Genomic DNA, 26538 nt, shown 5'->3' with positions numbered 1-26538 from the left:
GCGCTGCAATTAGCTTGGGAACAAGTAGTATAATTGTTCCCACGGAGGATGAGAATGATCAGGTACTTCATTTTCTCCACCATCATCTTTCTCCCACTTTGAAGGATGAGTACATGGCAATGACCAGTGCTAAGGCACTATGGGACGCACTGCAGCAGCATTTTGAGCGTCTTAAGTACACCATCAATCCTCTCGCAGAGCAAGAATGAGTCCGGCTTCGTTTCTGTGACTATAAGCATATCGGAGAGTACAACTCCGTGCTGCATCGTATATGCACACTACTGTGTCTCTGTGGGAAAGAGATCACAGAAGAGGAGAAAATTGAGAAGACTCTTTCCACTTTCCACCCGAATGCGGCAGAATTCGCACGCAATCACCGTCAATCGAATTACAAGAAGTATTCAGAATTGATTGATGTGTTGCAACTCAATGAAGTTCATGACGAAGTCATAAACAAGAACTTATTATCCCAGCCGCAAGGAAGGAGCAGTGGACTAGAAGTCAATCAACTCTCTTTCAAAACGCGCAAGATCCGCAATAAGAAGCGGGAGAAAGGAGAAAAGAAAATGGTGACAGGCAAAGTCAAGCCTAGTGATGATAATGGCAAGATAAAGAAAGAAGTCAAGTCTTATGGTGAGCAGAACCAGATATGCTATAAGTGCGGTGTTTGGGGGACATTGGTCCCGAATCTGCAAAGCACCAAAGCATGTTATGGAAGCATACCGAAAAAAGAAGAAAGAGCAGCTACAAGCACACCTCACCATTGCAGTGGGGATGGAAGAGGAAAAAGCAGTTGAAGTTGAAAGGGATGCATCTCACATGGAAGTTGATGACGCTCCTGCAATGACTGTAAAAGACCTCCCAATGAAAGATGATGCAGAGGCCTCCACTTTGCTCTCTTTCACTACCATAGTAGATGCCGAAATAAATGAAGCAGAAAACAAAACCATTGAAGATGAAGTGGCCAGATGTTTCGCAGACTATATCTAGAATTAGAGTAATTAGCCATTTATTTAGTTAGTTGCTGAATTTAGGAGGATTGAATAAATGTAAGCTCTAGAAGAGTGGATCTTAGCTGCAAATAATTTTTTTAATGGTATATATAAAGTATTTAGTCTTTGTGCTACTTTCTTGCATGTGAATGATTGAATGCTTTATTTATAGAATATGTGTGGCGCCCGTATGGAGTAAGTATGTATTGTGGATAGTGGAACCAAAAATACAATCTTAAGAGAAAAGAAGTATTTCCATTATATCAGAAATAGCTCTGGAAAAGTGATGACTGTCACTGGTAGTGATAAATGCATAGTTGAATCTGGAAGAGCTACAGTCACACCACCTATGGGAACTACTTTACACATTGAAGAAATATTGTTGTTCCCTGAATCTACAAGGAATCTCTTAAGTTTTAAAGACATTCGCGCTAACAGTTTCCATGTAGAAACTGGTGAAGAAAATGATAAGGAGTACCTATACATCACTAAGTGTGATAGTGAAGAAAGAATATTAGAAAAACTTCCCTCCATTAGCAGTGGCTTGTACTACACTCGTATTAGGGCACTTGAAGTGTTCACTACCTTAAAGACTGTATTCCGTAGTGCGGAATTATTCTCCCTATGGCATGATAGATTAGGTCACCCTGGTCTTAGAATAATGAGGAACATAATTACTAACCCACAAGGTCATGGCATAAATGTGAAGAATTTCCCAAATCATGAAGATTTTGTATGCCCTGGATGTGCTACCGGGAAATTAATAGTGAGACCATCTGTCTTGAAGGTACAGGATGAAATCCCTGCATTCTTGGACAGAATCCCGGGGGATATCTGTGGTCCTATTCAGCCGCTTTCTGGCCTGTTTCGGTACTTTATGGTGTTAATAGACGCGTCTTTGAAGTGGTCGCATGTATGTTTATTATCTACCCGTAATCACGCCTTTGTAAAGTTGATCTCGCAGATCATACAAATCAGGAATAATTTTCCGGATCATCGAGTAAAGTCCATTCGAATGGACAACGCTGGAGAATTTACTTCGAAAGCGTTCGATGATTATTGCACTGGCATGGGGATTAAAGTTGAACATTCTGTACCGCATATCCACACACAGAATGGACTAGCTGAAGCACTGATCAAGAGAATAAAGTTCATTGCTAGACCGTTGTTGCAGCACTGTAATTTGCCTGCTACATGTTGGGGACACACAGTCTTGCATGCAGCTGCCCTCATTAATTACAGACCCTCCTCCTACAACATCCATTCACCTATGCAACTAGTGCAAGGGGTAATCCCGAAGATTTCCCATTTACGCAAATTTGGATGTATGGTTTATGTGCCGATACCGCTGCCACAGCGGACTGCTATGGGGTCTTTGCGGAAAGTTGGAATCTATATCGGTTATGAGACTGCATCCATAATCTAATATTTAGAACCAGCAACTGGAAATCTGCATACGGCCCGCTTCGCTGACTGCATTTTTGATGAAAATAATTTTCTGTCATTAGGGGAGGAAGTATTGGGACCAGAATTTCCATACTTAAGTGCAATAGGTGCGCTGATGTATCTGGCTAATTGCACTAGGCCAGACATAGCGTTTGCAGTAAATCTACTTGCACGATACAGTGCAGAGCCCACTAAAAGGCACTGGAAGGGCTTGAAAAATATTCTACACTACTTGCAAGGTATCAAGGATATGAACCTGTTCTACAGAAAGAATCAGAATCTAAGTCTGATTGGATACGCGGATGCTGGGTACCTGTCAGACCCGTATACAGCGAAATCACAGACTGGCTATGTTTTCTTATGTGGTGGAACTGCAATATCCTGGAAATTGTCGAAGCGAAGTCTTGTATCTACTTCGACGAATCACTCAGAAATAATAACTCTATATGAAGCCGCACGAGAATGCGCATGGCTTAGAAGAGTGATCAATCACGTCCAGCAATCATGTGGCTTGAACACTACTAACACCCCTACCATTATCTATGAAGATAATGCTGCACGTGTCGCACAAGTACAAACGGGATATGTGAAAAGCAACTTAACGAAGCATATTAACCCCAAGTTCTTTTATGCTCATGAATTGCATAAAATGAATGAAATAAAGGTAATGCATACTAAGTCATGTGAAAATTTTGCAGATTTATTCACTAAATCTCTCCCCGCATCTAGTTTTGAAAGATGTATTCGTGGCATTGGGATGATGAGACTTAGAGAGTTGCACAGTTCAGGGGGAGATATTTCACTTAACACCGATAAGAAGAATTAAATCTTAGTCAAGAAGATTAAGTACTCAAGGTTAATCATGAAGATTACTTGAAGCATTTGGGTGAATTGTACTCTTTTTCCCTTATATGAGTTTTTCTGAAGTTTCTCATGGTAAGGTTTTTAATGAGTCAATTCGTGTGATCATGTCGTGAGCTATGTACTCTTTCTCCTAATTTTTCCCACTGAGTTTTTAGGGAGTTTTGATGAGACATATGTATTCCGCGAGAAGTGCCCAAGAGGGAGTGTTAGGAAACCTAGCAGGTTACGTATTGAAGTGGGACCGTCTCGAATCCTAGTAGGATTGGAGTACAACTCTTAGAGGTTTTTTTTCTTTATATATAAGGGGAAGACTCCTCATTGTAACACACAAGAAAGCAGATGAATAAAGAATAGCTAGCTTTTCCCTTACGCTTGTATCTCCTTTTACAATTGTTCTCTCGAGAGATCGCTGGACTACACCCGGTAGCAACAGTTCCTCAACAGTGTCTACTAGGATTTAGTGGTTTTTTGTCTACTTGATCGGGCTAATTTCACTGGCGGCAGTTGAGGAACTGTGTCGAGAGCAATCAAATAATTTGATGTCTTTTTTTTTTCATGGCTCGTCATGTTTTTTCCCCTACTTTTTTATGTCACGTATCTGTTAGGAAACATATTGATGGCGAAAGATCCCAGTTCCATATTGCCGTGAAGAAATGAAGCAATAGTGTGTCTTGCTCTTGCATATTAAGCACGTTGGTGTTCATATCTATTATTGCTCATTTTTTGACGGAAATATCAACGGGGGAAGTGCGAAAGCATAGCTACAACAGTTTCATTGGCACCGCATCTTGAAATGGTGTGTAATGGAGAATCATGGATTGTAAAGAAGCTCAATGCACCATATAATCGGGGCCTTGATAGTGAGGAAACTTGGGAGGGTAATCAATGGCGAAGCGGTATCACGGGCAGTGTCGGAGCTAGGATTTTTCTGTTAGGTATGTGCTCTAAATTTTTGTAAGATTGCAAATTTAATATATGAGTATAAAATTTTAAAAAATTAATCTGAAATTTACAATATCATAAATTAAATAAATAAGTTCAAACTTTTGCAAAAAATTATAATATAAATAGTTCAAATATGAAATATGGTCTTACACAAATAGAATATTACAATACTACAATTAATTTGGCAATATAGCAATTTTCCCCTGAATTAAACTCAACTTGGAAAATAAGCAATTTCATGAGCTAAAAATGTTTTTAGAGTGTTCCTTATGTTCCAAATAGCCCTCCATAACTTTTCAGAATTAATTAAAGTATTTTGGTATTTCTTTAGCCTTGCTTTGATTTCAAGAATTTATTAATCAGTTGGAAAACATAATAGAAAAGAAAAGAATAAAGAAGACTTAAAAAGAAAAAAACTTTTGGACCAAAACTCTAATCCTTTCTGGGTTGAGCCTATTTGCCCGTCTCATTTCTTTTTTCTCTTAGCCTTTTTTTTCTTTTTTGGGCTTTCTTTTTTGCTTTAGGCTCCATAGTATAAAAATTTTGGGCCTAAAAATTAAGTAGTTCCGGGCCAACCCGGACCCCACCTGGCTCCGCCAATGCTCACATACCAAGGGTGGCCATGGCTCCTCCTTCCTATTCAATTTTCCAAAGACAACACTCTACTTACCTCTTCAATACTAATAAAAATTTGAATACCGTTAAGTTTCTCTCTGTTCAGCCCACTTAATATTAATATGTTAAAGTATAAGTGAACTGCTCATACATTTTCTTATCAGTTAGCTTAGGTTTTTTATTGAATTGGTCCGTGCACATAACTCAATACAATATTTTCTTTGAAGCTTCACCATTGAGGGTAATAAAGGATAAGAGACTATAAAATAAAGAGTAGAACTTAATTAGTTTTATGGAGATTGTGGTACATTAAGATAGAGGAGCGAATCCATGGCAGAAGAGAGTGAAATGATCTTTGAGCAAGCCACATTGGTTCATTAAAAAATTGAATATATATCAAATTTAAATGAACGACCGTGAAACGACGCGGCTTTTCGAAATTCGCTCTTCTATTTAGTTGTGTGTGTGTATGTATCGAAATTTTGATCTCGATCCAACCCAAACAGTTAGTATATATAAAGTACTAGTGATGCTCTGACCAGTTATATATCTCGTGGATGCGTGGATCACGTGTGGGTTATATATATGCATGAAATGGTGACCTGCCTTTTCGCGCGCTCGCATCATGCATGATACTGACAGCGCGAAAACCGACAATTATGTCTCGATCATGTGCTTGTTGCTTCTTAGTAAAGAAAAAAGATATCACTTGTAGCGTGCAAGATGATCTATTATTGTCAGCTAAAATATGTATTTTATCCTGTACTAATTGACATAAATAACTATGCCCTGCCGGCTATATGAGAGAGTGTTGTTTTAAACTTTGACATATGGTACACAAAACACAACTTTAACAACAAAATTATGTTATGGATTTTATAAAACCTAATAAAGTTGAAATATTATGAGCGTGGTTTCGGTGACAAAATTTGTAGATATCCATTTCATGGGTAAGTCCTAAATATTTAGAAAGATATCGATGATCAAACTTTAGAAAGTATGACTATATATATGTATCGCAATGATATCACTCTTGTGATTGTAGGGGTTTCAGTATATGTTGACCTGGTGAACTAACAGTTATGCTTGTGATTTCTAGTATTACTATAGAAACAATTTTTAAAAACGGGTGGTAACATATTTTTATAGACATTTAGTTATTCGTCTCTCATCGAAGTTCTGTGAAAATGGATGATTTCTACCTGCGCAAAAGAGATTGTTTATGGAAATATATTACTAGAGGCTGTTCACTTAAGGAACTGTCTGTGTAGGTTTTTATACGTGGTTCATTTAAGGAATCATTTCTGGTAATCGGTCCCTAAATTGATGTTTTTTATCAAAAAACCAAAAGAAAATTGCCTGACCAGGCACCTCCACGATCGCAAGTCACAAGTCACATGATTTTTCATGTGAAATACACATGCGTGTGGTTTATGGCATTTGAACCTGGGACCTCTCAGCTCACGCGATATGTCAGTATCATTCCACTATAGAAGTACTAGTGATACTAATAGCATATGCAATTCTTTTAATCTCTTCTGTCTGAAACTACAAACGATTATTTGCATATCTAAATAAACTTAAATGAAAAAAAATCAACTACAAAGTTGTAAATCTCATCGAGAGATATAATTTTGATATAAATTTGTCATCATCCGACTTAGTATGAATTTTTTTGATTTTTTTAAGATAAATTATCATCTATTACCAGGGGTGATTCATATAAGTAACTGCATAAAAATGATATTTTACACATGCAATTTATATAAGAAACCACTTGCAGTAATTATCCTATTTTCAGAGACGATTCACATAAGGAACCGTCTCTGAAAAATAACATTTTACACAGACGATTTACATAAAGAACCGCATGTGTTAATCATCATATTTCTAGATGCAGTTGTCGTAAGTAGCCCCATATCAAAATTTGTTTCCACGGGTGGTTCGAAACCGTAGGGACAGGCTTATGCGGTTTGTTATATGAGTTGTCTGTGAAAAGACAGCCTGGGTATAAAAAATAGTTTTTTATAGCGTGGGTTAATTATTCTAATATAATTGCACCATTTCCTAGCTACCAAAATTAGAGTGACGGAAGGTAAAATGGATGTCCCTTAGACTGAAGACTTGGTCTATTACGCTATACTACACTCGGTTTGTACTCTCGCCCCTTAGACACCGTATTTTTTTTGCACGTCTTCTTTGGCTTCGGCGATTCAGAGTTAGGATTCGAGGTTTACCATGTCCCAAGCAGGCTTAGAAGGGAGGATGGGCGATCGATGGTGGAGCCACGAGTTGGTAGGAAGGTAGGGACGGTGATGAGGTTAGGTGGAGGCGACAAATTTGGTGGCTGAACGGGGTACCCAAAATTTTGGTTTAATTGGCCTTTGCTCAAGTCTGCTCGGTCGACTCACATCCACGTACTAATATTTTTAGGTGCCCCATTCATCTCTCACGTCCGTACGAAGGCTTTATCCGATCCTATCCTGTCTCAGCCGCCCATCTCTATCTCCATCTCCTCCTTCTCACGTCCATCGCCACCCTTCCTCCTTCTTCGCCTTCATGTGGCCTGCGGCCTCCCCCGCCAAGCTCGCGGCCTCCCTCAAACTACCCCTAGGTGTGGTTAGCCTCACCTTGGAGGTGGAGCGTCCGCTGCGGAGAGCGAGAAAAGCTAGCACGCAGTGGCCAGTGATGGGGACCCAAAGCAGGAGGTGTGATTTGGAGCAGAAGAGTGGCTAGAGCAGAAGGCGGGAACTGAAGACCTTTGCCAACGAGCTCCCGATGTGGCCCCTCCCCATTGGCCTCCTCGCTTCATGGGCGGTGGCGGTAGCAAGGCGCGAGTTGAGGACGGAGCACGTCGAGCCGACGAGCCCCCAATGTGGCCTCTCCCCACCGGCCTCCTCCCTTCGTGGGTGGTGGTAGTGGTGGCAAGCAGGGTTGCAGCTGTGGCGTTGCTCCTCCTCCCCTCCACCTCGTCCGCTTAGGCGGTGGCAAGAAGGGCGGGGAGACGATTGTGTGTGCTGTCGCGACAGCATTTGTGCTACCGTGTTTTCTTGTGCAAAGTAGAGAAGGCGGCAGCCGAGGAGGCTTGAAATCGAGCCACCTCTTTTTTTTTTCTCCCGAAAACCACTTTCACTGCTAGTTGGAGCCATGAACCGGCAATGATAGGAGCTTTCAGTGCTGGTTCTGGAACCAGCACGGATAATCGCTAACTATTAGTGTTGAGTAATCAATGATGGTTCAATACCCGTCACTGATGGTGATTTTGAACCGCCACTGATGGCATGTTCTGTTGGTAGTGATAGGTAGTTTTGGGTGCCTATTTAGTTAATTTTTTCTTAACTCAATTAGGTAGGAGAGAATATTTAGTTCAATTTTTTAAGTTTTAGATCGATTCAACAACAACAAAAAATACAAAACTTGCATCCCTATTGCATGACGATGCTTCCGAGAACAAGGTAGTGGTAGGGAGGGGAGGGAGGATGGATAGAATAATTATTACGAAGGGATTACATTGCCGTTCACATATCAATAACAGTTGGGAAACAATTAATAGATTTCTTTTTTTTTTTGGCAAAATAGTAGGGATTATATTAAAATTGTGAAACAATACATCCCTTTTACATGTAGGACCCTAAGAAAAGAACAAACTGCACAATTAAACTTTGCCGGTCCTAGTCTTCTTCTTCTTCCACTCTGGCCATCTCTCCCGGCCGGCATGCCACTGCAGTAGCAAAGCCAAGCACTGAAAGACGTCGAAGTGCACTCCTGTCACTAAATCCGAAAAGAGACCCAAATCTTGGATCACCTCATGAGCCAACGCCTCAAATCCAAAGTCGCGGCGCATGTGAAGTAGATGGGGAGCATCAGTAGCCTCATAGACAGATTGAGTGGAGGTAACCCAGACCTAGCACCTCCACAGCTGGCCGTGCCAAAGATGGAGATCTAGAAAACCTTATTGTCACCGGTCTCGAATCCGGTGACCCAAACACACAAACACACTAGACAGAGGATGACGAGCATCTCACCCGAATGCATCATGCTTACAGTACGTACCTTGCACAACCCTCGCTGGAGTCTTCACCATAGATGGTGACTTTACTGGAGATAGCTTGGAGAAGCAAAAGGCCACATGGCTTTGTCATCCATGAATCCACTTGGAACCTACCAAGCCTACTAGCTACTATTAGCTACTAACTAATGAACAAGCTTCGCCGGACATTGAACCACCAAATCCCCACCTCCCCCCCCCCCACAACTACAGGATCGGTCTTTTATGTCGGCCCATCACTATCTGTTTCTAATGGGCTGACAGTGATAGGGCATCACTGCCAGTTCAAAATCCACGGGAGAAAAATCAGTCATCGTGGCTTATGAACAGATAGTGATAAGAGTCATCACTGTCAGCTCATATTAAAAAATGGCAGTGATAGTATCAATGTCAGTCGTTAATACCAACCTGCACTGAACAACATTTCAGACCCGAATTTTCCATTGTATACATTTAATCATGTGTCACGTCCGCTCATCCCGGCCAACCACAGCTTAGAAAATCTAAGCTCGTAGAGCCTCTTCCGGTCTGGCCTTATCTCCTCGATCCACCCCCGCGCGCGCGCACGCACGCGTGCAAGAGAGAGAGAGAGAGAGAGAGAGAGAGAGAGAGAGAGAGAGAGAGAGAGAGAGGAGAAGGTGAGAAAGAAGAGAGAGTGAGGCTCGACCTTATATCTGGTCGAGCACCACCTCTGGCTAAGTTCCTCCTCTGACCGCATGCCTCATTCAGCCAAGCGCCTCCTCCGACTGAGCCTCCTCCTCCAACGGCCGAGTGCCTCCTCTCTGGTCGAGCGCCTCCTCCAGCTGCGGCCCTCCTCTTCCAACTGCACCTGGCCACGTGCCTCATCCGGCAAAGCGCCTAGTCTGGCCACGCGTGGGTGGGTAGGTAGCGGCAGCACGGGGTGCAACAGAGTGGTGGAGCAGTGGTGAGGGGCCCGTGGGTGGGTAGGTGGCGGCACCTGGGCTATCGTGGTGGAGCAGCGATGTGGGGCGCGACGGAGGAGGGCTCGAGGAGCTCCGTGCGTGGGTGGGTCGGCGCCGGCATCACGGTGGCACAGGGCACAACGAAGCACGCAACAGTGCCTAGGCTGTCGCAGCAGAATGACGTCGTAGGGTGTGGTGGAGGACAGCGCGTGGGTTGGTTAGCGGCGGCGGTGGCAGCACGTGGGCGTTTCTGTGTTGTGGCAGTGGCCTTTGTGCCACGACATTTCTGTGCTGTGGTGGTGGCGGGATCCACGGCGACAAGCATGGTGAGGTTCTGGGTGCCTCCTTTTTTATTTTTAAAAAAGACTTCATTGCCGATGGACAAGAGCCAACAATGATAGCAATCCGGCTATTACCATCCGTTACGTATTGCTGGTTCTAAAATCGATAATGAAAGCTAGGTTGGAACTGACAGTGTTAGGTTATTCTGTAGTAGTGCCCAGTACCCATGAGGCCACCGGAGGAGGGGACTCGGCGAGATCGAAGCAGGTTTCTAGAAATCACCTGTCGGTCGCCTCTTTATACTCTAGATGATCCGAGACTTTCTTTCCTCGGCGTAATTAATAGATGTCTTTAGTGACATAAGTAGCTTAAACTCCGGTCTTGATTCTTTCGAAGTGTCGATACTAATGGAGTCACGGTAAAAAGTGCGAAATAGGTAGTATTATTACTTATTAGGACCGGAATCAATGGACGATCATGATTAAAAGATTGACGCATGGATCACGTGTGTGTTGTATATGCACGAACACAGATAGTGGCCCTTCATAGGTTTTGTCGTGTAAGGGCATCATGCATGCATGAGGACTGAGGCTCACAGCAAGCACATCAATATTATATGTCCCGGTCCAGATCTTTGGCGACTGGCATGCAAGCAAATATACCAATTGCAAAAATATAATCTACATTCCATCGATCCTGTATACAGAAAGATGCTTATGCGTGCCTAGGAGAAAGACGCAACAGAGAACGAGCCTCGGCTCGTTTGGTCACTGGCTCTAGAGCTGTGCCCGCCCCGCGTTCGAGGCTTAAGGCTTGCGCGGTGCTCACCGGGGATTTATTCACCGATTGCTTTCGGAATAGATCCTGAGCTAGATATAGAGTAAGCATATGCACGTTTAGTGGTACTGTGTGTTTTGGTATATTGAGTGTCTTAGCCTCTCAATCTCATTCTAACGTGTGTAAGGAAGCGCACGTGTGTGTACGTGTGGTATGAGTATAGTGTGTGAGTTGTGCGTCTCCTTGTACCAATGTGAGTGTGGTGTATGAGTAGTGTATATCTTCTTGTACTCTTTAAAAAAGGATAAAGACACAACATTATTCTGTATATGTAAGCATAGTCACTCTCTCATATTCAAAAGTGCGTCTCCATATATATCATGCGCCTAAGACCCATATAGCCTGGGCATACCTTTTTTAACCGTAAAGGCTTGTGTGCGGAAAAAAGATTAAACTAGAATCTAAACCTAGTTGATGGAATCATACTCCCACGAACCTCGTCAAAACATGGTTCGTAGGTTCCATGGGCTTAAGTAGCTATGGTCATGATAAACTTTGCTCCTCGGACACGATGTTGGAGACACTATCCTAATCTCATGAAAAAAAATCCACGCATCCCACTCCTGAAAATGGATTAGAATGACACTCTCACGCTACAAGATTGTCAGGATAATTCTAACAATGAATCCAGAGTATATTATACAACAAACGCGTTGATATACATTTCTTATAGGTGTGTATCAAAAGAACTGAAGAACATAAGGGTTATCGAGTTTTTGATCCCTATGAGATAATAGCCATATGTTCTGTTTATTTTCTTATGGTTTGAATGAACTTGTTATCGAGTGTCTTCCATGTTCTTATAAGTCGGGTCCTCCCTCCTTTATATACCAGGAAAAAAATATCAAGGTTTTGGATCCCTATGAGATAATAGCCATATGTTCTGTTTATTTTCTTATGGTCTGAATGAACTTATTATCGAGTGTCTTCCATGTTCTTATAAGTCGGGTCCTCCCTCCTTTATATACCAGGAAAAAAATATGTACAGACAAACAAGGCATGCCAAACTCCGTGGTAGACCTACCCCTGATGAAGCCAACTAACTCTAGCTCATCATGGCATCGGATATACATATCTGCCCTGCCCTGGTCGTCTTGCACGTCCAGTCCTATCACCGAATGCTGTCACGCTCACTGGCCAGGCCATCTCATAGCATTAAATGTTACGAGATGGGTCACTATTCCACCACGCCTGCCCATGATCTTGCTTGCTGAAAGGAACTGTCTGGGGAAGAAAAATACTTGAGTGGATGGCATTAAATACGTCCTGACAGGTTAGCTGAATACTTGCCATGTGATCTCCAAGGGCTAGTCACAGGGTTTCCGTCTGAGACCAGGGGGCTGGTCGCACGAGTCCCACCCTAATCGCACGATTAGTCCTGTGGTCTTGGAAATATCTACCATCGATTGACATTTGGTGGTGTGGGCCCCCCTTTGGGACACCCCTTATCTATTACACTGATAATAGCCCCTAAGCTCCATCGTGGATAGTGTGGACTGAGTGGTTTGCTATAGTAGACCATGGTCGCTATGCGGCGAATGTTCATGGCCAGGCCTAGTTACGCCACTTGGATCCCAGGCGAACGCATATTTGTCCTGGGGAGTGGTCGTTGACATAGCCTACTTTCGTGGTTGACTCAGTAAACCGCATCCTGATAGGAGGTTAAATGTCAGAGAGAGAGAGAGAATGTGGGAGAGAGAACATTAATTGCTACTGGACCTAAGAGAATTTCGGTTCCCCACGCGCGGCCTTTAGAATTTCGAGCAGACCGGACCCCACGGCAGTTGAGATACCGTGGTAGCCCTTTAAATTGGAACGCCTATGGTTTCCTACGAATCCTTTCATCGCCTCCCTTAGCCTCCAAGCCTTCATGCTCAGATCCCTTCATCTCTATCTCAGTTCTTACCCTCACAACATCTCCCATCATCGTTCGATAGCATGCACCGGTAGCGAGCCTTCATTCCCCAAGTCCAAGTGCGACAGGGCGAGGTGAAAGGCGATGTATGACGCTAGCCTGCTCACCCGCCACCTTTCCTCAGGGTACCGCTCCGAGGAGAGCACACCCACTCCTTGCAAGGGGGAGATTGTGTTGTTCATCTCATTCTTCTTGACATACTTCGTGCTGCCCTTCTCCGAGTTCTTCACCACCGTCATCTCCTCCTACGACATCTGTCACCTCCATCTCAACCCCAACTCTATTCTCATGTTGAGCATTTTTGCTCATCTATGTGAGAACTTTGTCGAGATTGAGTCGTGCTTTGATCTCTTTCAGTTCTTCTATACTTGTCGGTCGGTGATTGGGTCGGCCACCGGAAGCTGCGGGTTCCACCTTCGCGACAGCACCGCAGACTCCTACATCGAGCTGGATCTCAAGTCATCGTGGTCGGGCTGGAGGAAAGATTGGTTCTATCTCGCGGCCACTGTGAGTAACCATCCAAACAGTATTCTAATTAATCATTAGGATGATCATTATTCATAATCATAGCCTCGATAATTAATCAGAAGACCATCTCGGTAGTCCCGATACATATTTTGTGCCCATGATCGGACCACATGCCTTTCCAACATAAGCAATCATAACCAAGCTTAATAAAGAGCGATTAATTAAATCATATTGCACGTTCTTAACCATTTATAAGTTTTACAATTTACAGCAAAAGAGATCTAGGAGAATACTAAAACTGATCAACTGATAGCGAAAAGAGAAACTACGCAGCTAAATACAGCAAAAGATGGGTGAAGCTATATGCCCTTAGGCTTCACCCCAAAAGTGCGACCTTCGAGTAGTTGCCTACTTATTCCCGCCGCTAGCATCGGTGGGTGTGAAGTAGCCAAATACCGTCTCTTACTAACCTGCAAAACCTGTAGAGCAGTTGAGTACAAAGGTACTCACAAGGCTTAATCCATATAGGGTACATATAAATAACCAGACTCCAAGGATTATGCATTAGGCCATTAGGCCACAAGGTTGATTAAAACATATGCGCCCGCAACCTAGACACATATGTGTGAGCATCTAAACATAACCAACAACAACACAAATATACCCTGCAATAACCATTGTACATAAATATAACTAGAACCATCATGAACATATATGTAACACGAACCATCTCCACCATGACCATATCCAACCACAAACAACAACTCGTGACTCTACAATGATGCACATGGACATAAGGCATGCTCATGACTGAGAGCGCGGCGGTTTGAACTATTTTTGCACCCTGCAAGAGGATACTTCTTTACCCACGGGACACAAGGACCATTCAACTTGTGCCACCCGCTAAAGTGCACACAAGGGGTACTCATGACAACCTTTCCCAATAAGTTCCAACCATTTTGATCGTGCTTCGCTCAGCGTAGGGATATCTAGAACTACTCCCAAAGCAAACTAGATACCCCTACAAGCTCTTCCTCTCACACTGTCGATGTTCAGACCCAAGTGATTACAACTACAAAGGTATTCGGCTCGCCTTACCATTAGATCAACATGTGGTGAGTATGGTAAGTGCTAAAGCAAACGACGTCCAACGGTCGATGCTTAAACAATGCGTAGCGGTTTATGGTGTCCAGGTTCCTCTCTTGAACTGCCACGAGGACTCCTCTTGAGCAGAAAACACCCCTAACACCATCCATATCTCGCCTCATACTCACCACTCATCCAACCATCTCAACATCATAAAAGTATTTGTAAACCATAAGTGAGCCCTATGCTTGCGAACAACGACATCACCGTCGCTTGACTTCTACCGAGGACCTATGCATCGCTAATAATGTCGAACAACTCTTAAGCTAGACATCGACAACATTACCGAGGCGATAAGGATGAGGATAATTAACAACATAGGGTAGAGGATATGCTATTCAACATAGGTTCTACCCGAATAAGCCCGACACTTGACTCAACACATGAAAATATACATAAAGCATAATTTATGTGGCCAGCAGAGAGTTTTGGCCTCTGACAGTCTGACTGTAGGCATGGTGGCGGTCAGACCGCCCACCAACGGTCAGATCGGCCCAAGTGGTGGTCAAACTCCTGTATATGTTTTCAACTCATATTCTCTAGTCCCCAACTGGCGGTTAGACTGGCGCTAGCGACGGCCAGACTGCCAGACCTTGCCGCCAGTGACTTTGCAGGGTCACCGGTGAGGATTCCAGTGAGACCTTTGACAACGAATGGTACCAAAATACTCTACAGGACTAGTAGAGTGTTTCTAAAGTGATTTGAACATCATTCACCGAGCTAAACTCAAAATACCCTATGGATTGGATCTAGGCTTGGTTGAACTTGGGCCTAAACGACAAGAGGGTTGAATCGAGCTCCAAAACAACGGGAAAATGGTAGGGGATAACTCACCTCAGCTTACGAAAGCTTTCTATTGGATTGAAATGCTTCCGGGAGGCTCCCATTCACGGATCAGCTCCCGAAGTAGCGGTTTAGCTTGCGGTCGATGAACGGGTCTCTGGTGAAAGGGAAGAGGGGTTAAACTTAGGGAAGTCCTCTGGGAAGCTCGTGGGAGTCCCCACCTCCGATCTTTGGCCTTTGAACATGATGACTAGAGCTCTCTTTCTCTCTCTAGGGTTGGGTGGAGAGAGGGAGAGTGAGAGAAAAGTGAGAGGGAGAGAGCAAAAGGAAGTGATCGATCCACTTAACCTGAGCCTCTGTGTGCTGGCGGTTAGACCGCGAGCTCGGGTGGTTAGACCATGGGAAACCCATGTGGCAACCCATATGGCGGCGCACCTGGCGGTCAAACCACAGGTGACACCGATTAGACCGCGAGGGGGTTCTTTTACTGAAATTTTCCTAATGCTCCCCTCATCATCCTGCTTCTATTATTTTTCTTCTCCAAGATATTTAGGGATTCTCCAAAGTGCTCTAAACCATCTCTAAGGTGTTTGAGACGTGTTTAACTGGTTTTTGATAGACAAAAACATGCAACACATGCTATGACGATTATGCATACCTAATTACGTAATTAGGATTTTTGGACGTGACGGCCGATAGCTCCTTGGACAACTTCCATGTGCCGAGCGCGCCGGCGTAGGTTACAGACAACTGGGGGAATTCACCCACAACTACCCTAGAGCTACTGACCCTGGCCCAAAGGGTTGGACATTTTAGAGAAGCTAGGCTGACGGGGTCAGACATCATCTGCAATTTCACAAAGCGCCTATTGTTCCCCCTGCGGAGGCGAGCACATCCAACGTTTTTGTACTCCAAGCCAAATGATGGCACCCAGGAGAGCTTCATAGGTAACCCACCGCTGTTTCCTTGGTGTCACCCTTTTGGATAGGTGTGTGACCTCTCATGTCTCTTCTGTTATTCAGATCTTACAGATGATCTCGATGATTCATGATTCCAAATCCTAATGTCAGCTTCCCCGAGGAAAGATGGTACTCTGGCCAATGCACTTCCACTATGTGATCTCACCCCCTGGAGAGAGCGCAGCTCAGGAGGGAAAGCTTGACCTTTTCTATGAGTTAGATTTTCATGGTTGGCGCCATTGCATGGCTCCCTAAGGTTGACGTTCTGTGCCCTATCATCAATGAGGTTCTAGAGGTCTCCAATTAGGTTGCCCTGGATAGAGAAGTCTGTCGTGACCTCTACCCCAGTGCCCAACAGAGCATGACCCTGCCTCCTCCTCATCCATTTAGTATCGCCTTCGAACCGTCTGGTTGCGACAATAGCCAGACTGCTCGGGGTCGAACATTGACCCTAGGCAGAGATCTTGCGAGCAATACTGGTCATTAGGGGAGCGAACAAACTCACCCTAAGCCAGCCGAGTGTGACCAGACTACTCGTAGTCAATCATTGACCCCGGGTGGAGGTCCGGCGAGCGGCGTCAACCCATAGGGGAGCGACCAGTCTCACCTTGAGTCAGCCGGGGGTGACCAAACTGCTCACCAAGCCTTCACACAAGTGGAGAAGAGATTGGTGGAGGAATCAGCTTCTGCGGAGGCACCCAAGCGCGCCCGTGGGAGAACAACCACTCCCCAGCTAGACGGCAGATATGACCCCCTCCTCACCTGGTTAACACATTGGTTTCGCAAGGTTGAGATTTGTGCTAACACCTCCGACTACGTGGTAAGTACTCCTTCTAGGCGTAGGTACTTTGAGTTCTTTCTTGACTCCGCAATTTTTTGTCACTGTAGGGCTTCTACCCTGGTCATAACTCCTCCTTTGGCACCTCGGCTAGATATTCTGGCCCTCGAGCCAGTAGTGGCCTCGACACCGGAAGCACTGACCATGACCCCTACGTCTACAGAGCCTATCGTTGGGTCCGCTCCTTCCTCTGACCTGCTTTCCTTGGTCACCAGCCTCCCTGCTTCCATCAACAAGTTGATCACTAAGAAGGAGGTGGAAAACTGTAGATGCGCTGAGCTAGAGAGGCTGGTGGCCAAAGAAAAGGAGGTGAGGTGCTCGCTTCAGTGGGATAATACTGTGTTTTAGTAGGAGAAGGTCGCGCTCATCGCTCGACAATCCAAGCTAGTAGAGGTTGAGTGGACAATCCCTGGCTTTCTTTAGGCTGCCTTCATGGTGATGCGAGGGCCCATGAGGAGCATCAGGCTGGAAGCCAATGAGCCAAAGGAAGAGTTTGCACAGGGCTAGGCCTACACCATCAACATCCTGATGGAGAAGTTCACCCAGCTTCCGAGCATCCTCGTGGTGAGGGTATAAGAGGAAGTGGCGAAGGCGGCGAAAACTGTGGTGTGGTACGTGCTCCAGTGCTACCACAACCGTGACCCCAACTTCAACCTCGAGGTCATCCGGGAGGGGATCACAGCCACCGGTCCTGAAGCCGAGGCGAGGCTGCAGGTGGAGCGTCAAGGGGCGATGGAGTATGTAGGGTCTCTCTTTCAAGTGGAGAGCATTGAAGAGTAAATATCATATTGTGACTTAGGATTGTATCATACTTTGAATGAAGTTTGTCATTTATCTGATGGTCTTGTGTCGGTGCTATGGTCGTAGAGTCCCTGGATTGACCATACCTCCTGCTTGTTCTGAGCCCCCGACCACAGCCATCGACGACACCAATGAGTGTGAACTCGGGTTTAGGTCAAGCGAGAGAGTCTGCAAAGTGATCTTCATGGTGCATCAATCTGGCCATAGACTAAACCACGTGTAGTCTTAGGCTAGCCAAGTAAGACCCCACCAGTTGACTCCTATGTGTTTTTTGACCTGTTTCTTCGACCAGCTTGTTAGGAGAAACTACTAGCAGTACAAAGGGAATTGGAGAGGAAAGTGAGGGAAAATGACCAACGCCAGGTGTAGTTTTACAGTTACCTTAGTTGAGCATTCACCCCTTTTGACTTGCTGCTCCGGGCCATCGGCGTTCGTGTCCATCCAACTCCCGAGGATACCATGACCGGTCATATCAACTGGTGTTTGGTGGCCTCAGAGGAGACAGGTGACCTCGTGCAGAGGCTTCGTGAAACCATCGGTGACCACCTTTTTGACGTTCGAGTCTCCAGCGTCTATCTTGCCCTTACCTGCGCCAGCGAGCACTTGCCCAACCTCGACCCTACTCTAGTGGCCTCTACAAGCTTTGGCGGTGTTCAACGAACCACAACAAAGCTTGAAGGCCATGCAAATTCATTTCTATATACAGCTCGCTCCCTCCTTTGGACTGTCTGGTTCAACCCGGTGAGGGGCATCTTCTGATCCTGAGGACACTGAGGGTTTCTTAGTCTATGTAGATAATTCCCCAATGCTATTTAGTAAATGGACGAGGGTGATCTTTTGTTGGGAATTATTGGTTGGTATTTTTTTATGCTAATTCATTTTCACCCTTGAAAAATGTTTAAATTAGACTAGAAAATGCTTGATCACTTAAGAAAATTTTCTATACAAAGACAATAACCGTCGGCAATTTGCAAAACACTGAGATCTTAAAGATGCTGTCACACATAAAGGATCACGTGCTACCATAGATTCAGTGAAAGCAGAGGGTGACTGACAAAATATCCTTAGACGGTTGCAAAGACATACGTGTCTGTAGCAAGAATGGCACCTAGGTGTGTCTAAAATCACAAACGATTTTTACAAATCCATCTGTTACTATCCAACACACACAAATGGCGTTTAGAAAGACCCGTCTGCAATATTGACACATATGATTTCTTTAGAAAATTCGTCTGTGTCTGTATGATAGACACAGACGGATTTTTAAAAACTCGTCTATAATTAAGAGCTTGGGTACTGTTTTAAATTTGATCGCTCATCTCCCCTGGCTATTTTGGCTTCCCACATACACAAACTGCTCGTCTCCCCTGGCTCTTTGACTTCCCACACACACTTCCCGCTCGTCTGCTCTCAATATAAAGCGATGAGGAGTGTTCATCATCCTCGCTCTATCCGTTGTCATCCGAGTGTTCATCTTCCACACACAAAGCTAGGGCTTTTTCACATGGGAGTACTGAGATCTGAGCGTCGAATCCCCTTGACTGCAATGAGGTGAGTATCGTAGGGTTCCCATCATAGTTTTAATAGGGTTGCTTAGGGTTTTCTTCAATATGTGTAAATGGTAGTAATTTGGTATTTCTATCTTAAATCTGCAATGGCTCAGTTCACTGCTATCAGGCAGTGGCAGGATGAGGTTGTCCCCATGCCTACTTCCACAGTGTGAATGTTTGGCGTGGATTTCGGTCATGTGAACTTCGTGTTCTTTGCTATAGTGAAGGGTCCCTCCGTGGACCCTGTTTTTTCTATGAATCATGTTCTCTATTCTATTCTTGCAGAAGAAAATTTCTCTATTGTTGTTCGTCACAGTTAAGATATTTTCGTGAACTACTAGACTTTTTTGAACGCACATTTCTTGCTTAATCATGGATGGTTTGAACGCACATTTCTTGCTTAACCATAGATGGTGGTTTGGTAATAATGCAGTTTGGTTCTGGCACATGACTGAGTTAGTTATGATGTAGCCTGATTTGGATCAGAGCGAGATGCTCATTGAAGATGATGCTTGGGTTGATATTGTACTGGAACGTAAGAGGCTGAGATGATGTCAATCATTTCATCTTTCTGGAAGATGGCGTCGACCAATGATGTCGATCATCTTGTCCACTAGAAGATGGCACTGCCAATCACTACTATAGAAAAGGTCATCACTGCCAGTTCAAAAATAGCATCACTGCGTCGGTAGTGTCATTGTCGATTTTTGAACCGACGGTAATAGAGTTATCACTGTTGGGTCTGTTACAGACCGACAATGATAGTCGGTCCCAAATCTAATGTTTTTGGGACTGAATTTTTTGTTTTGCACTCGACAAACGAACCCCCACGACTTTTGTGACTTGTAACAAACCACCCGCAACTTCTGTGAGAGTCGAACCTGCGACCTCACCTCGCACTCAAAGCTTTCTCACCATCTCACCTCACAGTTCCAGCTAATGGATATTGGGTAATTTTTTTCTTTTGACTTTTCATATTCAAATGTTTGGAGGATTATTTAGGCATATAGATTGCTTCAAACAAAAATGTTCTCAAACTAAAAAGTTATACATCTCGTAAAGAGCTATAATTTACATATAAAGGTTATCTCCATCCGACTACGTATGAAAATGTTATAAATTTTTGAAGACCAATTCGTGCACTATTAAAAAAGCTATAATTTTTTATACTGAGTCCAATTTTGACGTTCGACCTCTACTTCGAAGCTAACGAGGAGGTGCATCTAAAAATAATACCCGTGTTTATACATGTACTTTATTGATAAAAAAAAGGCTCAGAAGGCCATCGACAGAACCTAAGTTTTTGTCAAAAATTAACCTTCTACAATTTTTCTGAAATTTTTTAGATACATAGTGCTACATCTGAAAATCAATGTTGCGTAGACATTTCATTAATCTGAGTTACCAACTCATGATAAAAATCTTTCAAGTTGCAGCTTTCAACTTTGTGGCCATAAGTGTGTCTTTTTCAATCTTACTTACTAGTGTTACACTAGATTCGACAATTTACTTTGTGGTCTAGTATTTGGTTTTTCATTCGATAATTTTGTAGAGTTAGTTTCTGAGGTTAAAAGAAGAGTTTTTGACTGTGGAACCGCAACCACACCTCTCGCGCAAAGCTTTCTTACCATCTCACTTTACAGTATTAGTTTATGGTTTTAGGGTAATTTATTCTTTTGATTTTTCATGCATAAATATTTGGACAATTTTTTTGGCATATATATTACTTCAAATAAAAAAGTTATAAACTACAAAATTGTAGATCTACAATTTTCACATAAAATTTATCTCCATCTAACTCTATATGGAAAAGTTATGAATTTTCAAAGATAGGCTGCATTTTATTATCACTATCGGTTAATATAACAAACCAACAGTGGTAATACCTCTATTATTAGTGTCGGTTCATAACTAGAACTGGTAGTGATATTCACTGTGTTTTTTAATTGAACCAGCAGTGATACTTGATTATCACTATCAGTTTTTGCTGAATGAACTACTACTAGTAGTTTTTGGTAAAAACCAGTATTAATACTTTATCACTGCCAATTATTTTTGAACCGACAATGCAATAGTAGCAGGGATGACTCTTTCTGTAGTACTGAATGATATCAAGCATCTCATCATTTGGTAAGACGGCATCACCAATGATGTCAATCATCTTATCCTTTTGGAAGACGGTATCGCTAATGACGTATAGCTAGGGATTATGTATAGCTAGTTAGGTTTATGTGTTATGAACAATATGTGATGCTGTGTGATATTCTTATCCTTTGTATATGTAAATGCATGTGTTGAAATTCTGAACTATGTGTCAATGTGTGATAGGTAAATAATGTCTGTGATGTTGTTTAATTTATGTGTGATATGTAAATAATATTTGTGATGTTGTTTAATTTATAAATTATGAAGTATTGTGCCATATAATAAGGGCAGCTAGGATATAAAATTGCTTATAGGGGAAGAGTCACATTGGCGGTTTTTAAAAAAACTCCGTCTGTGACACTTTATACTGACAGATTTCAATAAAAATCGTTTGTGACTTTTACTACTGGTAGACAATTTTTTACAAAAATTATATGTGACACTTACTACTTACATACGGTTTTACAGAAAATTCGTCTATGTATATCTATTGCAGATAAAGTTATAATTATATATGATAATATCAATATTAAAAACACTTTTACGTAAATAAAACATATAACCGTTTACGGTAAGATTTAAAATTCGTTGATAATAAGCTTTCTGACGTAGTAACGGCATATTCGCATATCGGGGAAACGTCAAAAGAGCATGATTAAGTGTGGTGCCAACTGATCGCACAAATCAAGCCAGTCAGGATCAGTGCAAAACGCCAGGCTCGCACTATTGGCGCCTGACCGCCCACTTGCGTCCGGCCAGGCCGTACGTATGCATCGCTCGGACCATCGCCACAGTCCAAACTTGCCCCAGCGCCAGTCCCACGTGCTCCACGCGCTGCCCTGACACGCGGGCCCCACCAGTTCCTCGACCTAGCACCCCTCTATTAAAGACCACGATCGAGCAAGCTCAACACAACACATTATCCAGTTCCAGCTAGCAGTGTGGCAATGGCGATGGCCAAGCTCGTCGTCCTTCTCGTGGCTCTCGCGGCCGCCGTCGGCTCCTGCAGCGCGTGGGAGCTGAACATCCGGATGCCGACGGCGCGGGACGTGGAGGCGGCGGCGGAGCGCCTCGAGGAAGACGTGGCGGCGCCGCTGATCCACGCGCTGCGGCCCGTGCTGGGCTCCGGCGGGCAGCTGTGGCGCCGCGCCGGCGTGCCGTGCGACAGCTGGAGGCTGGCCGTGGAGGCGTACAACAAGCGCGACTGGAGGATGGTGCCGGCCTACTGCGAGCGCTACGTCGGCCACTACATGCTCGGGGGCCACTACCGGCGGGACTCGCGCGTGGTGGTTGACGAGGCCATCGCCTACGCCGAGGGGCTGAAGCTCGCGGGCAACGGCAAGGAGGTGTGGGTGTTCGACATCGACGAGACGTCCCTCTCCAACCTCCCCTACTACGCCACCCACGGCTTTGGGTACGTACGTACGTTACATGCGGCGCACGTATAACGACTAAGGACACGTATAACGCCATAGCTGATGCTACTAATTAAGCTTAACTAGTTTAGAAAACACTGTGGCATACTTAAACACATATATAGGATCGAAACCAAATTGTTTCTCGTTAGAAGAGACCTATACTGCGAACGCACACGGAGTGTGTGGCAGCGCCCACGCGGATTCTATTTCCGGGTGTCGCACACCCTCGTTTAATTTAGACCTTCAATGTAGGTCCGGGATAAAGGATCCGGTTCTTTAAAAAAAGAAGAGACCCATACAATCTGACAGACTGACACAGACGGATCCATTGATTAATTTCCATGTTGCATAAGGTTTGTGATAAAATAAAATGATAACAACTTGGCTCCCTAGTCAGTAAAGTAGGCAGCACACCGAAAAACTGGGAACAGAAAAAAAAAACTTCTATAAAAGAGAATAAAAAAAAGTATAGCTCTGCATCATCTCCCAAGGATGGAAAGGGGCAGCTTCTGTTCGTTGGCCGAATTTTTTAAGCATGCATGAGTCCAGATTTACGGAACTAGGCACGGGATGAAACCTTCTCTATTTTTTAAGTAGAACAATAGCAACGTTTCCTCTTCACGGCGTAAGTTTCTTCTTCGCATGCGTGCGAGTCGTAGTTGATGGCGCGAAGAAAGTCGTGCTGCGCAGGGCCGGAAGCGCACCGAGCTGGACATGGGGCGTCGGTGAGCACGTAGCGGCGGCGAATGGCGTCGGCCAGCAGCGCGGACTGGTCGCAGCAGTGCCTCGCCTGCTCACTCGATCTGGAGAAGTTTAGGTTAGAGTGTGTTTGGTTTAAGGGATACGATGGGATGAGATGGGAGGGATGATATGTGTTTTTTGGTGTTTGGTTTGGTGTCAACACGGATGATATCATCCTTTCTAGAACATATTATCTTAATATGCTGAATAAAGTTATATCTCTAAAATAGTAAGATAAAGTCATCCACATTTGCTAATTATATTTATTAGTAAAATAATTAGTGATATTAGTACGTTATATTACTAATTAATATATATTATATGATATTAGAGTTTGTAAGTGTTAATGTACTAATAAGTAGTAATTAATGAGCTAATTAGAGTATGATTAGGGTTAACTAGCATATTTTATTGTTAATTAGTAATGACTATGGCAAAAATAACGTTAATACACGTTAGTTCACATTAATTAGTGTATTATTAATAATTAGTATTTTAAAATAAAAGGATATAATTAGTTGATGATTCTTATTTTATCTGTTCTTATCCCTCCAACCAAATAAAAAAAAAGCTCATCATATCCATCAAAAAAAACGATCATCTCATCGTAAAAACAAAAATAACTCAATCATACCCCACTTTGTCTTTAACCAAATATAAATAGAAAATGATAGATACAGCTCCCGTGATTAATTATGTAATTATGGGCCCATGCATGCTTAAACGGAAAAAAAACTCGGGTCGGACAATGCCACATGCATGTCGCGCAAAAAGAGATTCTAAATGGGGACGTCGATGTGATGCCAGATCGGAGTAGGACAGTCAACATTGTGCAGTAGATATATTACTCGTCTACTTGGCCAAATGGCTACCAACCTTATCGTAGAATCCACAAGACTCTGTGCGTTGCCCATATTTATACTGAAGGTATTAGTGGCTGATGATTAACCGACTAATAATGCATGTGCTAGTATTTTAATAAACGGTCTAAAATGAGATCAGTAGTGTTAATTATTATAATCTTTTTTGGTACTAATTGAGAAAGATCATCCACACATGGGCAGGACGAGGCCGTACAACGCGACGAGCTTCAACGAGTACGTCCTGGAGGGGAGCGCGCCGGCGCTGCCGGAGACGCAGCGGCTGTTCTATAAGCTCATCGCGCTCGGCATCAAGCCGGTGTTCCTGACGGGCCGCACCGAGAACCAGAGGGCCATCACCGTGAAGAACCTCCGCCGCCAGGGCTACGCCAGCTGGGACAAGCTGCTGCTCAAGCCCATCGGGTTCAAGGCCACCGCCATCGCCTACAAGTCCGGCGAGCGCCAGAAGCTCCAGAACGCCGGCTTCATCATCGTCGGCAACATCGGCGACCAGTGGAGCGACATCCTCGGCGCGCCAGAGGGCGCGCGCACCTTCAAGCTGCCCGACCCCCTGTACTACATCGGCTAATTGTGCTAGAGGCCGCCTACCATCGATCCAACGGCTGCCCAGCTCTCCCTCGTTCCATACGTCCGTCCGATTGGTCCTTTTTCGTCATGAACTGCTTTTAGTATCTTCTGAGCTTGGTTAGCTCCTTATCGTCTCTTAATCGTGTCGGGTTAGTTTCTGCGTTGAGATTGGCAATAAGACGTATTGGAGAGCTATTGACGATTAAATGGATAATAATTGTTGATGGATGAGCTTGCTTGTCTTGTTTGGTCAAGTGGATGGATGCATGCATCGAGCTAGTACGTATGTATATTACGGACGATCTTATGGCTCCTTGACTCCTTTTGCACATCATGAGCATCATCTTTCAAGCCTTTTCACACTCTAGGAATTTTCACACATCATTTAGTTTAATTCTTCCCTGTTGTCTCTAAGACCATCTCCAACAAAATGGTAAACTACTAGCTATAAGAAGCGTCAATGTCATCTACAGATAACACAATAGAAAACTCTGCGATGGACTATCTCTAATGTACTCTCCAAATCTAATATGAATTCACCTATAATATGGTGTTAAAATCTGTAAGTGACCTAGTGTGAGCACACCTGTAGCTAGCTGAGGTGGATAGTTGAAGATTGCCCATAATCGGGTTGTGTTTCTGTGTTTGATCCAGTAGGTGGATCGAGCTACGATCTATGCATGTTATGAGTAATAATAGTGATCATGAGCGTCATCTTTAAAGTCTTTTGACACATTAAGGGCCTGTTCGGGAGCATTGGATTTTTTTTTTTTATAGACCTTCCAGTGTTATTCGGTGAAGTTCAATGGACATCCACTGCAAAGTTTCAAGCCTACTAGGGGACTGCGGCAAGGTGACCCTTTGTCCCCATTTCTATTCTTGTTTGTGGCCGACTCTCTGTCGTCTTTGATCCAAGATGCAGTGGCTGAGAGGGGTTTGGTCCCGGTCACAATATGTCCTACTTCTCCTGCGGTGTCACACCTCTTGTTTGCGGATGACACCTTGCTCTTTTTCAGAGCTGCACCGGATCAAGCAGAGATAGTGCAAGATATTTTGACAAGGTATGCATCTAGTACGGGTCAGCTTATAAACCCGGCTAAATGTTCTATGTTATTCGGGGATTCATGTCCGGAGGAAGTGCAACAAGAGGTTAAGTCAGTGCTAAATGTTACACAAGCTAGTTTTGAGGTAAGGTACTTAGGACTTCATGTCCCAGAAGGAAGAATGAACAGAGGGAAATTTCAATCGCTCCGAGCAAAAATGTGTAAGAGATTGATTGATTGGGGAGAGAAGTATATTTCCAAAGGTGGCAAGGAGGTGCTAATCAAATCAGTGGCGCAAGCTTTGCCTACCTATGTGATGAGTGTTTTCAAA

At 43.9% G+C, this 26538-nt stretch overlaps 1 protein-coding gene across 1 annotated transcript; it reads left to right on the top strand.

Annotated features, from left to right (window-relative positions):
- The first annotated feature begins 22462 nt into the window (after nucleotides 1-22462).
- LOC133885694 (stem 28 kDa glycoprotein-like) lies at nucleotides 22463-25395 on the top strand. Its single transcript, XM_062325430.1, has 2 exons — nucleotides 22463-22971; nucleotides 24781-25395. The coding sequence occupies exons 1-2, from the start codon at nucleotides 22505-22507 to the stop codon at nucleotides 25163-25165; spliced, it is 852 nt and encodes a 283-aa protein (XP_062181414.1). The 5' UTR covers nucleotides 22463-22504; the 3' UTR covers nucleotides 25166-25395.
- The last annotated feature ends 1143 nt before the right edge of the window (nucleotides 25396-26538 follow it).

Source organism: Phragmites australis, chromosome 11 (assembly GCF_958298935.1).
Source record: "Phragmites australis chromosome 11, lpPhrAust1.1, whole genome shotgun sequence".
NCBI lineage: Eukaryota > Viridiplantae > Streptophyta > Magnoliopsida > Poales > Poaceae > Phragmites > Phragmites australis.
Note: the sequence above shows the minus strand (reverse complement) of the source record. Positions and strands in the feature narration are given on the sequence as shown.